The 14,471-nt window shown below is 33.1% G+C and overlaps 2 protein-coding genes across 3 annotated transcripts; one reads left to right on the top strand and one right to left on the bottom strand.

The window, feature by feature from the left end:
• Positions 1 to 2,439: 2,439 nt before the first annotated feature.
• On the bottom strand, positions 2,440 to 13,467 carry LOC143198215 (uncharacterized). Of its 2 annotated transcripts, none has more exons than XM_076407327.1 (8): positions 13,174 to 13,467; positions 8,419 to 8,517; positions 8,164 to 8,361; positions 7,278 to 8,103; positions 7,080 to 7,228; positions 3,107 to 3,293; positions 2,864 to 3,046; positions 2,440 to 2,804 (listed from the first exon to the last, which is right to left on the bottom strand). In XM_076407327.1, the coding sequence occupies exons 1-8, from the start codon at positions 13,340 to 13,342 to the stop codon at positions 2,483 to 2,485; spliced, it is 2,133 nt and encodes a 710-aa protein (XP_076263442.1). In that variant the 5' UTR covers positions 13,343 to 13,467; the 3' UTR covers positions 2,440 to 2,482. The 2 variants fall into 2 exon arrangements, with proteins under 2 accessions (XP_076263442.1, XP_076263441.1); XM_076407326.1 differs by having other exon boundaries at positions 2,864 to 3,066; positions 3,118 to 3,293.
• On the top strand, positions 11,731 to 13,157 carry LOC143198217 (uncharacterized). The gene is made up of 2 exons (XM_076407328.1): positions 11,731 to 11,980; positions 12,036 to 13,157. The coding sequence occupies exons 1-2, from the start codon at positions 11,771 to 11,773 to the stop codon at positions 13,113 to 13,115; spliced, it is 1,290 nt and encodes a 429-aa protein (XP_076263443.1). The 5' UTR covers positions 11,731 to 11,770; the 3' UTR covers positions 13,116 to 13,157.
• Positions 13,468 to 14,471: the final 1,004 nt, after the last annotated feature.

Genomic DNA, 14,471 nt, shown 5'->3' with positions numbered 1-14,471 from the left:
TTTTCGTTGACATTTAAATGATGCTATGTGCTATTTCGACATTTTATGCGGTGCTGGTTCATCGGTATATGATGCTAACTTGTACAAATAATAAATGAGTATTTTACGTCGTGGGAATTGAGCTTCATTCTTGATTGAACAATTGGACTAATAGGTTTAATTTTGGTTAATTATTACTTATATATTTTTGTTAACTTTATCTGTTATTTATTTTAATCTATTTAGAGAAATACTAAATTTCTAGTTTCGATTTCGAAATGATTACTTAACAATCGATTAAGTGCATAGAGTAACAGCGGTTATTGAAATGGCTTTTCGGAACAAAAGTGTTGACCTGCAATATTCCTGGGCGTCTCAAAGGTACTTGACCAGGTACGAACACTGGAATTAATATATAAGAGGTGCAAATTGTTTCAAATACTGGAGTCGTATATTTTCGCAGAGTAGAGTCTTGGGGTTACTGCTGTATCTATTCTACATTTCTGACAACAAAAGGGATAGTACTTAGAATATCTCCTGACGACACAGTCATGGACAAAAGACATTTCTCTGCTTAGGGCAATGGAAAAAATACAAGTGAGTATCCATAAGTTCCATAAATAGACTAGAGAGTGGAAAATACAGCTCAATAGCTTAAAATCTGTATATGTTTCAATTAAAGCCAGCGATATACCTTGACAGCCATAGTGAAAGGTTAAATTTTAAACATCACGTTAAACAAAAACAGAGCAGATCAGATACAAAATCAAAGAAGTGTATTGTTTAGTCGAAATATACTCCTAATTTGACCTAAGATCAAAAGAAATGGTAAATTATAAAGTCATCAAACCGACTACTAACCGAATGAATGGTTTTATATTAAATTATCCAAGATTTGGTCTTAAAATATGAAACAAGGTTAAATCACAGCAACGTAGAAGCAATACAGCTACTGGACAACACGCAGGAAATCAGAATATTGATGGGAACAAAACCATACCAACTTCTATAGCTTATACGTGTTATTCTTAACTTTAGTTTAATTAGTTTCAATTAATTTTAATTTAGGAAATACATTTCTTTTCATTTGTCTTGCTTGTATATTGATGTCTCAATAACAGTAATAAATTAATGTGGAAATTGAGATTGTACTAAGTATGTCTAATGTAAGATATAATAAAAAAGTCTAACACACTACATACAAATTGGATTTCATTAAATTTCATGTTAGATTAATATAATGTTCCAAAGAAGTCCATTCTTGATACTGTTAGCATTTAGTTAGTGCACATTATACCAATTTTAGGTAAACAAAAACAATATAAAAAAAAATAAAGTGATTAGCTCTAAATCACATAACAATAATGCGTTATAATTGTGTGTAAACGATATTAAAGTTATATTTTCACTCATAAACAATTTGTTCTAAATATTTTGTTATAAGGAAGCATTGTGCCTCCCTTCATACAAACGTTATCTTTTATAAGTGAGTAAATGTTTTATAACGTATATACGCAATTCGTGATATTCAATTCTGAAATTCTGTAATTGTCTAACAGGGTTTTACTATAAGTTTTTTTGATTGAAATATAATTTTTGTTCATAGATTACCTTCAAACTGATAAAACTATACTTTTAACAAATAATACTGTTTCCAAATTTGTTATAATCTCATATTATTTAGACTATAATTAACAAAAAATAAACCGATTAACTGAAATGAAGAAATAACATAAAGAACAATGTAGAAACAAAGCTCGAAACACTGGAGGTCTCAGCTTTAGAAGTTGAACATATTTCTCTACAAGTTATTAAACATCTTCAGGCATTTTACGATGGCTTTATTGGTTGTACGGGAAAGCGAAATGATGTGTAGAATCCATTTAATTTAATTTGAACTGGTGTTTGTCGAGGATTTGTTATGCCTCCATTGTAGTGGATGTAATTGTGCGAAAAGTTTTTCAAAACAAAGATGGCAAACATGATGCTATTAACTCTTTGAACGATATGATGTACGCTTCTAGTATTTTTCTCATTAGTAAGAAATGATCTGTCTTGTCTACATGACGGATCTTTTGACATCTGGACATTGCTATAGTATCACATCTGTAAGCGTGAGCTTTTCCAAATGCGCTACTTAAAACAAATTCTACCTGATTTTCTGCGAGATCGTATTAGAAATAAAGTAACTAGTTAAGGAATACATTTAAAGACGCAGATTACAACGCTTTAGACGAAAGCAGGGTGAACGAATTTTTTACAGATTTCTTTGGCGAAATTGGTCTTGGATTGAAAAAGACATGGATCAAATTCACAGAAAGCGTTGAAAAATAGAAGATTAATATTGTCCTAGACCTGAATATTTACAGCCCAAGCCTTGCGGCATCAATATCAGCATATTGGTCAGAAAGTAGACAATCTGTTTTAGCGACAGCTAATAATTAATAATAATAATAATAATATAATAAAACAAATTTTATGACTTTCTAATGTAAACTATTATTTATTCTGCACCTAAATTTGATTTGTATCGGGATTGATAGTGTTGAATTTGTTTCAATAGTTTCGTCAAATGGAAAGCTGCCTCCGGATTGTTGTAGTCTTTAAATTTCGTCTTCGTCTCTTTTGAAATGCTGGCTTGGCTCTTTCTCTCTTTCAGCTGTCGCACTTGTTGTTTCAACGCCATTACTTCCTTGTACAGTGTCATTACCATCGTGATTTCTTCTTCTTTCTTGTTTAACTCCGTTTCTAGTCGTTCCAGTTCGTGTAGAGAATCTTCGTTTCGTTCTATGCTACTATTTTGTACGCATAGTTCTTCATATTTCCTACAAAATTATTATTCATAGTTTCTCTAGATACGAGGTGGTTTAATTTATACACAGACTTGTTAAGATATTCAAAGTCATCGTGAAGGTTAGTTAGAACTTCTTTTAGATTCTTTTCTCTTCCTTTTAACTGACTTTCACTATACTCTTTATTTTGTACTGGGTGATATTGGGTCTCCGTTACCACTACGTTACCATTCGATAAGCGGTTCCGGATAGATTTAAATTTTCTGGGCTTAATTCTATTGGGATTATACGTGTCCTAAATAGTGTTCCAAATTATACTGTTTAAACATATTTACTGGTGTAAAACCTGAGAGTTTATGTTGTTGTCGCTGATGGTTCTGTTGTTTTTCTGGTATTTCGTTGCGATTTGCTGGAAAGTTACGTTGGACGGTACTAGGCATGTGCACTGCTCGTTGTTTGTGTTTTTGTCAATTCTCCAAACTGGCAAGTTCTTAGTTTTAACCTCCGTGTCACCGGAAGGGCCTGTAAAAATAGAAAATAATTTAGAACTTCTTTAGACGTCTTATGGTAGCTGCGTGCGAATGGGAATTTATTAACTTCATTTGGGATACCAGCCTGCGCTTGCCAATAGTTTTCTATGTCTCCGCTGCTTTTAAATTATAATGAAATTATAAGAAAAGTGGAAACAGACATTTACCCTGATGTTAAAAACTGTAAGCTTCTAGTATTTTTTTATGATATAGTTTGCATTATCTAGCTATATTGCTTGAGAATTATAATCATCTGCTGTATACAGTTAGAGCAAGTGCAGGAGTTCAAAATACTTGGGATCGGTAATACAGGAGAAGTAAGTGGTATCTTTCGATAAAGTAATAAACTGAATCGACGAAGCTGCAGGAGCTTTTGGTTTTATCAGATGGTATGTGTGGAATATTATATCTTGCTAATCGTCCTGTATGTTTCCGAAACTTTTATACTTACAGTCTAAAATCGTTAAGCATGAAATCTTTCGAACACGCTGCTTAAATAAAATTTTAGATGCTTCTGAAATGAAGTCATTGGTTTAAGATATGACCATCAGTGTATGGTTCAAGAAAAAACTAAGAGACGCAGATAAGAAAGGTTTAGATATGTCTATCGAATGAACGCTGAACGAATCCTGTCTGTGACAAAATTAGCTTTTTGGATGGCAAACGCAGGAAGCTACTCCGGAAAGGACATGGACCAAAATATTAAAAGAAAATCTGAAAATTAGGAGACTAACATTGTTCTGCTGCACCAATAGCGGCGTATTAGTTGAGAAGTGAACATTCTTCCTGGGTGTGGACTATGGATTGAAGATGATAATGAAATAATTTAGAAATATTAAGAAATATATATTTTCATCGTTTTAACTGTAACTTGTTTTATTGAAATCGATGGGTTCAAGTGTGGCGTGACAAAAAGATATTTATGAATGAAAACTAAAATGCAGGTGGAGATTTTTAATCTGTTACATTTGCTTTTAATTTTTGGTTTGACAAGGTTATTATGTTTGCAATCTAGGAACCTGTTGATATTATACTCATTATTGCATCTAATCTTTGATTGTTATAATATTTCTTGGTTGGTTAGCAATGTCAAGCTCTTTTTACGCTTTTGTGACTAAGTGCTTGTTATAATCTTGTTGAAATTATTTCAAAATTTCAACTTTCTGTACTTCTTAAATCAAAATTCCATATTAAAAATAAAGTAAAATATTGCATGGCACACCTGCATACATATTTATAATAAAACTATTGTTTTTCGATGATAAGCTATTTGATATAGATAACGAAAATCAGTTATTATTATTTATATTAATTATAGCATTTAAAGAGTAGGGAGGAAAATTATTTAATTAAAAATTTTGGGTTAATTTTACAATTAAATTTTTCTTTAATTAATCAGTAACCACAATATTAAAGTAGACGTGTAAGATATTATATAGTCCAAAGTCTTTGGAGTATAATATCAATCAAAATTAAATAAATCTGTCGTTCATGTACGTATAACAGGTCAATTCAAAAGTCCCCGGCCTAGCATAGTAAAAAATTTTTTTGGCAAAATTAGTTTTTTTTTTCAACATAATTCCCTTCAAGGGAGATACACTGATTATAGCGACCCTCCAACATTTCGATGCCATTTTTGTAGTACGATTTGTCCTTTGCTTCAAAATATTCCTCAGTTTAGGCGATCACTTCTTCATTCGACGAACATTTCTTCCCCGCGAGCATTCTTTTGAGATCTGAGAACAGGAAATAGTTGCTGGGGGCCAGATCTGGAGAATACGGTGGATGAGGAAGCGATTAGAAGCTCAATTCATGGATTTTTGCCATTGTTTTCACTGACTTGTGACACGGTGCATTGTCTTGGTGAAGCAGCACTTTCTTTTGTTTTTCGCCCTTCACACGGTCCAGTAACGCTAGGTAATAGTCACTGTTAATGGTCCTTCCTTTTTTAAGGTAGTCAATGAAAATTATTCTATGCGCATCTCAAAATACAGACACCATAACCTTGCCAGCCGACTGTGGCATTTTCCCATGCTTTGGACTGTCGATTGGACTTGAGTGCAATGGTGGAGCCATGTTTCATCCATTATCACACATCAATACAAAAACTCGGGTTTATTACGTTTGATTATCTTCAAATACTGCACAGAATCATCAACTCGTCGTTGTTTTTGGTCAAAAGTGAGCGCGCGCGGCACCCACTTTGCACAGAGCTTTCTCATACCCAAATCTTCGTGAATAATATGACGTACATGTTCAGTTGATATCTTTAGAGTGTCTGCTATTTCATTCAATTTCAGTTTATGGTAATTCAAAATCATTTTGTGGATTTTTTAAATGTTTTCGCCGGTAAAAACTTCTTTTGGGCGTCCACTGTGTTCACCGTTTTCGGTGCTCATTTCACCACGTCTAAACTAAGCATACCAATCTTTGATGGTTGATTTTCCTGGGGCAGTATTCGAAAACTCGGCATCAAGCCAAGTTTTTGCTTCAACTGTATTGTTTCCCTTCAAAAAGCAATGCTTTATCAACACGCGAAAGTCATTGTTATCCATTTTTTTTCACAATAACAAAAGTTGCTTCACTCAAAATGTTATAATTCACAAACTAATAACCCGACAGCTGTCAAATTTATATACGCATCTTTCGAGGCTTAGGGCATACTAAAAAACATATGGATTTAATTTTAGTAGCGCCATCTATGTGCCAGGCAGTGGAATTTTCAATTGGCCTGTTATGCTATTTATTTCAATTAAGTTTTTGTATATATTCATCATTTTATGCAAAAATCTTAAAAATCCCACTGTATGTTTCTTAATTAGGTTTTTCAAACTGATCACATTCCATTTTACTAATTAAGTCTGTACCTTCAGTTATAGGAATTATACAAAAATGTAATTTTTCTTGGTTTTTGAATAACTATATGCTGAAATATTATTAAGAAATTATACTAATACTAAAATGACATACTAGAAGTGAATAGTGCCGTCAGACCGGTATTGACTTGGTAATAGGTATTCAACGTATTTTCTATGGATGTTAGAATTTGAATTTGTTTTGAATTGGAAATTTTGGTCATACTACGAAAAGCGTAAAAAAGAAAATGCCTTATAATCTTTTAAATTATGGGAAATATCTTTTTTTACTCTAATTGCTATAACTATATTTTACTGCAATTTTGAAATATTTTTATTAAATTATTATTCTATTGGTACTATCTCATACTTATTCTCATGCATTTATCACTTATATTATTTCGGTAAGAATATATATATATATATATATATATATATATATATATATATATATATATATATATATATATATATATATATTAATATTATATGATCACAATACTGACATATTTTTTTATGTATAAAATCCATGGCATGGAAATAGAAAATTTTTGAAATAACGAAATATATATATGACATACTTAACTATCACTGGACATTGGTGTAATTTGCTCTGATTGATGTTGAACTAATTAATTGCTGTGTTTTCTGATCTTATTTTGTCAAATAAATTATTAATCTCGACCTAGGTATGAAAATAGGTAGATTTTCATAAATTTTATTTTATTAGGAATATAATGAAAACAAAATATATGTGGTTTTTCAGACGTTGAACTGAAATGACTGATAAAAAAGTTGTGGCAACGCAATAGTATACATATTTCTTCAAAAAAAAAAAAACAAAAATCCTAGAATATACAAAGGAAAAAATTTACGGTTCTTGTTATTTAATAAATTAATGCATTTATTTAATTTACTTTTACCTGTGATTGCTAGAACTTTAGTTTCGGGCGTTTCTATTAATTCTTCATCTACTTCTTCGATTATTTCCTCTGGTATAGTACGAGCTTGTTCTTGAAGCTGTTGGAAATTGAGAAATGTTTTTGATAAAGGACATTTGGAAGCTGTTTGCCTGCAATGGATGTATTATTAAATTTACTTCATGTTATGTTTATACGTACGAGATTCGGGAGTTTATTGTCGATACCAGAGCAGAAAATGGTTTGCAATTCAATTTCTCAGCGGCTAAACCGATATTGTGAGCCAGCGTCGGCGATATCCCGTTGATAGGTTGCCGGTTTTTGATGATGTTCAACACCTGTTGGATATTGATTCCGATATTGTGACTTTGCGTAGTAGAAATGGCCGCGCAAAATGGTATCGTCTTCAAGTTCAAACTGCCCAAGTACCGTTTTGCTACTTGTTTCATTTTAGAAGCCACTGTCGGTAGCTCGTAATTCTTACTATAACAACAGCTCATCGTCCGAGGTGCTTGTGGTGGATCAAAATAAGGCTGGTGCATTAAATCATGATTATATCCGTTTTGGTATGTATGGCATGTTTTCGAGGAATCCTTTTTCTCTTCTGAAGTTTCTTTGGAGTTATTGCCTAAATCAGGTTCATCTATATGCAAAGGTGGTACCTCGTAACTCATTTTTTGTCCCATTCGTTCTTGTTGTCTTGACTTTTTCATGTTGCTCTCATCGGAATCGCTATGCTTCACCGCATCATTATGATATATTTCCACTAAGTTATTCCCCTTAGAAAACTTTCTCGCAAAATACTTGGTCTTGACTAGGGTTGAAGATTTCTTTTCTAGAATAGCAGCCGATCGAGATATGCTGGTTTTGGGTTTCTTATCCAGCTTTGAGGTTTTTTTGAACGCGACTTGTGATGAGTTTTGAATTCGATGCGATTTTGCTTTCATTTTCTGTATTTTGTTCTGTATCTCCGCGTGGCTATTAATTTTTAGTTCTGGTATTGTTGTAGTTTCTTTCGCTGACATTTCTGTAAATTGTAATAGTAAGGATTAGATAATATGAGGGATCATATCGCTAAAAATATTACTTGCTCTGGGTGTAGTCATTTGAGAATGAATTTCTGATAATCGATTTACACTATTGGTAATACCGTTCAGTATGTTGTTGATAGTTTTCACTGCAGCTCCTGTAGTGTCCGTTTCGATTGCTGACGATTTTTGACGATTCAGGTTGGTTTTATTTAACAGGAAGCTTTTGTCATTATCATCGTTACTGCATGAATTATCTAGATTCACAAATTATATATGTATTTATTATATGCAGTTACAATACAGTGCCTTACCGTTACTTTCAGTCCCACCGTATGCTTGTTTCATGTAATCTAGTTGATCTTTTAAACTATTACATCTAGTTTCTGCTAATTCAAGTTGATTTTCAATATCTGAAAGAAATTAAGAAAAGCATTTTCAATCTGGTGTCTTGCTTTTTAAATATAATTATTTAAATTTTAACTTGTTTTATTTGAAAAGTGAATAATTAAAGTGTTGGAATATAAACTTATTTATTGTAATAAGAAAAACAAAAAGACAAAGTACGAAACGAATGAAGTTCGAAGCAAAAAAATCTCTTCAACTATACAACACTATAAAAGAAAGGTGTGGTAAAGCACTAAAGCAGGTGTAACATAATGATGTGCATTAAAGCTAATTATACATGTGAAAATACATTAAAAAAAACTAAATTGTGTTCAGTAGTTGAATGATATCCACGAGTAACGATGGTCTAGTGCTATGTTTAAGTGTCGTTCTTCTATTTATATATAATAATAATCTTTAATTAGGAGAATATTTCTGATTTGGATATTAATAGTTATAATGGGCTGGGGAAAAAGCATTTTCGTGTTTTTAAAGCAAATATATCAATATAAATTTTAAACAATATTCAGTGAACAGGTTAATTGAAAATTCCCGGGCTAACAGATAGATGGCGCTACTAAAATTAAATCCATAAATTTTTTAGCTAGTCCTAACCCTCAAAAGATGCGTGTATTGTGTTGACAGCTATAGGATCATTAGTTTGTGAATTATAGCATTTTGAGTGAAGCAATTTTTGTTATTGTGAAAAAAATGGGTAAAAAGAAATTTCGCGTGATAAAATATTGCTTTTTGAAGGGAGAAAATACAGTTGAAGTAAAAACATGGCTTGTTACTGAGTTTCCGGACACTGCCTCAGGAAAATGAACAATCAAGGATTGATATGCTAAGTTTAGACGTGGTGAAATGATCACCGAAGACGATGAACGCAGTGGACGCCCAAAACAGGTTGTTACCGATGAAAATTTTTAAAAAATCCACAAAATGATTTTGAATGACCGTATATTGAAATTGAATGAAATAGCAGACACTCTAAAGGTATTAACTGAACGTCAACATCATATCACTTGCGAATATTTGGGTATGAGAAATCTCTGTGCAAAGTGGGTGTTGCGCGATCTCACGTTTGACCAAAAACAACGACGAGTTGATGATTCGGAGCAGTGTTTGAAGGTGATCAAGCGTAATATACCAGAGTTTTTGTGTTGATATGTGATAATGGATGAAACATGACTGCACCATTTCACTCCGAAGTCCAATCGACAGTCCAAAGCATGGGAAAACGTAACAGTCGGCTGACAAGGTTGTGGCGTCTGTATTTTGTTATGCACATGGAATAATTTTCATTGACTACCTTGAAAAATGAAGAACCATCAACATCGACTATTGCATAGCGTTATTGGACCCTTTGAAGGATGAAATCGCTGAAAAACGGCCGCATTCGAAGAAAAAGAAACACCGTGTCACAAGTCAGTGAAAACTATGGCAAAAATCCATTAATTGGACTACGAATTGCTTTCTGATCCACCGTATTCTCCAGGCCTGGTCGCCACCGACAATTTCCTGTTCTCAGATCTCAAAAGGATGCTCGCTGGGAAGAAATTTTCGCCGAATGAAAAGGTGATCGCCGAAATTGGGGCCTATTTTGAAGCAAAGGAAAAATTGTGCTACAAAAATGTTATCGAAAAGTTGGACGGTAGCTATAATGAGTGTGTCACCCTTGAAGGAATTTATGTTGAAAAAAAAAAGCTAATTTTGACAAAAAAAATTGTTTTGCTATAGTAGGCCGGGGACTTTTCAATTAACCTGTTAAGTATATGCCGTTTTGATCGATAATCTTCTGGTATAGCCATAATTTCGCCACTTCCACAGAAGTTTAAAAATTTCCAGGCGAAAAACTGAACCAAATGAATTCTATTCTAAGTTTGTTTTGCGATCAGCTTTGCGGATTATTACGACATATGATCCACTTTTCGTCACTGTAATTATTCGTTTTAAAAATGACCATATTTCGTTTCGTTTCAAGCTTCTTTTGGTATCTAGTTTTTTGTGAATGGTTTTAAACTGTTTTATCGTCGATGTTTAGATCCATAGTCATGTGGCAGGTTGAAATATATCCATCTACCCCATTATTTTAAAAAATTTCATGATATATATTTTTATATATATTTTAAAGTCTCTTTTTACCAACTATGGGTTTATATGGACTGGGCCTAAAGTTTAACGTGGGCTCCGAACCACGGTCCTCAGCATTAAGCCTACCGACTGGCGAGTGACCAACTTTAGAAATCATCCCAGAAGACATTTTCCTTGTCGGATTTTACACTCTTGCCTAGAATAATCACAAATTTTAAACAGTCACAAACATAAATTTACGACCATGCCCCAGCAGGATTTGAACCCGCAGCTATCGCAATAGTAGGAGGACCGTCCTATCGCCTTTACCACTACAAATAATATTCGTTATATATATTTATATATATTTTTAACACTACTATAGTTCCATTTCGATGAAACTAAAAACGGAAATTCGATTCATTTCGATGTTAATGAACTTAATAGAGTAATAGAAATCACTATTGTCACGTTACAAGCACTCGAAAATGTTTATTTGACAGAGAATTGTTCTCTAGAGTTGACATTTAAGTGAAAAAAATCGAGTCAACTAAACGGAAATACATTTGTACGTTATCGAAACTTGAGGATTTGTAAGCACAGCTGCAATATAGAATTGTCTAAGATAAAATGGGATTGTGCAGATTTCAACTTCAATTTAGTATTGAGATAAAATTTAGTTGATCCAGGAGCTTATGGTGTATAGAGAACATAGAGCATTTGCTAGATTTCTAATCAGATGGAAGCGGACAAAATACTTTAAATGAAGATTCTTAATGGGAAGCTGTATTTTAGTAAGTATATGTAACTGCAAATGGCGGGAGATCTGATAATAATTCTACAATAGCCTAATTTGGAGGATGTAAAACTGTGAAAGTTAAAGAACTCAAAAAGTTCTGTTCATATTATAGAAATCATAAATATCAATAATCATAAATAGAAACACATTTTAAAATGTACATATTTTTGGCGTATCTGTTATATTATTGATACATCTGATGTGATTGATACAGCCATGAATCATAAGAATTTTCTTGTATTCAAAATGTAAAATTAAAAAATTAAAATTCTAAAAGTATCCTAGTAACGTTTATTTACTTTACCTTTTCTACAGTAGGTATTTAAAGACCTCAATGAGACTAGGTGTCACAATTAATCATCAACCAATATGACAACATATGTCAAGACGTAATATTTCTGTTCCAAATGGAGCCAACTTCAAATGAGGTTGTTCAGTTGCCACGTAGACCAACAGAAACCGCAAGAGAACATGTAGTGATATTACACGAAAAATTAGCAAAACGGAAAAGCGACAGATATATCTTAAACCTGGCTTTGGCTTATCATCACTTGGGCTACAAGGTGACGGTGATAACCACACAATATAACAAAGGAGAGTCTCTAGAAGATCTCGAGGTAAGGCATCGAAGAAATTGAGTGACGCGATGTGTATTAACTGGGTGTTTTTCAGTATTCCGAAAAAATCGATGTCAAATTCTCGGCTTGGTGGATACCGCGTACCATCTTTGGTATGTTGCGCGGGTGCATGTCCAACTTGAAAGCGGCATGGATGGCATTTCGAATAAGTTTTAACCCACCGAAGCGGAAACCGGCTTTGGTCGTTTTGGATATCAATTTAATTGCTTTGGGAATTTTACACCTGTTCACCAGCTACAAGCTGTTTTACGTAGCTTTGCTGGAACCACTACGAGAAGACCCCGAACTGTGTGAACACTCCTTGTACTATCCATCTCTCCTCGAAGCTAAATGGATAAAATTGGCGGATACTATTATCGCGGAATCGGATGGATTTGCAGAGATTTTCAAGCAGTCCTTTCCTGCTCTAGTGCAGGAACCAGTAGTACTTTATCCTAGCGTTGACATAGGTTTGTGGAATAAACCGGCTATACGAATTCAAAGAATTATACCGGATTTGCTGGAGAATACCACAGTATTCCTTACAGTGGGGAAGTTTAAAAGATCCGCTAATTTTAAACTAGCCCTTGATGCTTTCGAGATATTACTCCAACTAATTGATGATCGGGACGCTACTAAAAGATTTCAGCTGGTGATAGCGGGAAATTGTAAAACCCTAGACGAGAAACTATACTACAACCAACTAGTAGCAGCGACTAAAGATCGTATGTGTGCTTCGCAGGTGACGATTCTAAAACAGTTGCCTACAGTGCACGAGAAAACTCTCATTATGGAATCGGCTGTGATGATACATCCTTCCAGGTCCGACGTACATGGAGATTTTATTTTGAAATCCATGAGTCTTGGGAAACCCATCGTGGCGGTGGGTAAAAGCATCGCATCCAAACTGTTACAAAACAAAATATCCGGTATAATCACCGAATCGGATCCGAACGCCATAGCTCAAGTCTTGAGAAAACTGATGTCCAGCTCCCACTTGTTGCCGTTCATGGGTCAAATAGCCAACGAGTCTTTCCAGAAGAATTTTTCGTTTAACAATTTTTGTGAGCGGCTACGTATTTTATCCGGAAAATACTCCACCGAGTCAATTAACCGATCGAGAAAAACTATTTGAATATCAAAACATGGAACTAATAAATGTAACTTTATACGAAAAGTGATTTTATTATTACCTTGTAACCGAGATTCGTTAGATTTTCGACCAGTGTCTTGTAGATCATCATCATTTTGTTCGCTGTCTGAAAGGGACGGCATCTGGTGAGGTATTTTCGCGATATCCTCGCTCTTACCTCCAAGTGACTTGATATTTTGATATTCCTTGATGCAGAATTTACTGTTCATCTTAAGATTAAATCGTTCGTGTTGCTATGGGGAAAATTTTAAGTTTGATATAATCATTCAACGCGAGTTTTATAACTGGCACAAAAAATTCACAGAGGCCACATTTGACAATAACTTAATGAACTGTCATTTCTTTGACGGTACCAGGCGAAATATACTGTAGAAACGGTGAATTGTAACTCTAGTGATCTGATTTTTGTGTTTTTAAGATATGTACAAGTTCCGTCCGAAAGAATCAGTATTAATATTTTTAATTTAGTTAATTTTTTTCATGCATCCTGCTACAATTTTAGTTTGATTGTTAAACTAATAAATATTGGTAGCTTACACAACATTAAAAGTGCTTACCGTGTTTTTTTTTCAATACAAAATTTAAATTACTGTTAGATGACATAACTTTTTAATTTTTAAAATAGTGCTCAAAAAGGTTGTTCTGCATGCCGAAGGTATGAAAATGTATATTAGCAAATTAATTACGTAGATTAAATCCAACATATTTTCTGGGTTTTTTTTGGAACATAGTTTTGAGTGTTTATATCGAATTTACAGCAAAAAAGTCCCAAACCGCATTGAAATTAGTGCGATATCATAAAACATTTATGGCTGATATTGTATATTTTGAATACAGGCATTTATATAGTTGTTGTAAACGAAAGGAACATATATAAAGGCTGATAAATGTTGCCACAAATATCATCTCTCTAGAAAATGATTTACAAATAGAGTTCTTCCTTTTTAGCCCAACAAGTAATAATACTTCCTTAAGTGAAAGATGATTATTTTAATTTTGGTAGGATCTGTATGTAAATTAAAAGAGTGCATTATAAATGCTAACCTTTACCCATATTTAAAGTACCTACAATAATTACATTCAACATATTACAAATATAACAGAAGACGTTATTGTGTAACAACATATTTTAGCTCATATCTATATTTATCAATAACATATAACAAATAATAAAAAAGGGGTTATTCAATAAGTCTTGTCATTGGGAGTGAACTTTTCGTTCTTCGTACTTTATTAGTTTTATTGTTGTTCTATAAACCATATCTGTCTTATGAATTTTTACATTGTTACATTATATTACAATGAAATATTACAATGATAATCTTAATTTATTACTTT

This window comes from Rhynchophorus ferrugineus, unplaced genomic scaffold, assembly GCF_030347505.1.
Source record: "Rhynchophorus ferrugineus isolate W39M unplaced genomic scaffold, kcgeb_rfMv2 rfM6, whole genome shotgun sequence".
NCBI lineage: Eukaryota > Metazoa > Arthropoda > Insecta > Coleoptera > Curculionidae > Rhynchophorus > Rhynchophorus ferrugineus.
Note: the sequence above shows the minus strand (reverse complement) of the source record. Positions and strands in the feature narration are given on the sequence as shown.

Excerpts from the sequence above, each read along its gene's own strand:
- LOC143198217 (XM_076407328.1), top strand. The coding sequence starts at position 11,771 with ATGGAGCCAACTTCAAATGAGGTTGTTCAGTTGCCACGTAGACCAACA. Across the intron at positions 11,981-12,035 it reads AGTCTCTAGAAGATCTCGAG|TATTCCGAAAAAATCGATGT; the intron begins GTAAGGCATCGA and ends GGTGTTTTTCAG.
- LOC143198215 (XM_076407326.1), bottom strand. The coding sequence starts at position 13,342 with ATGAACAGTAAATTCTGCATCAAGGAATATCAAAATATCAAGTCACTT. Across the intron at positions 7,229-7,277 it reads ACAATAAACTCCCGAATCTC|GCAAACAGCTTCCAAATGTC; the intron begins GTACGTATAAAC and ends CATCCATTGCAG. Across the intron at positions 2,805-2,863 it reads GACTTTGAATATCTTAACAA|GAAATATGAAGAACTATGCG; the intron begins GTCTGTGTATAA and ends ATAATTTTGTAG.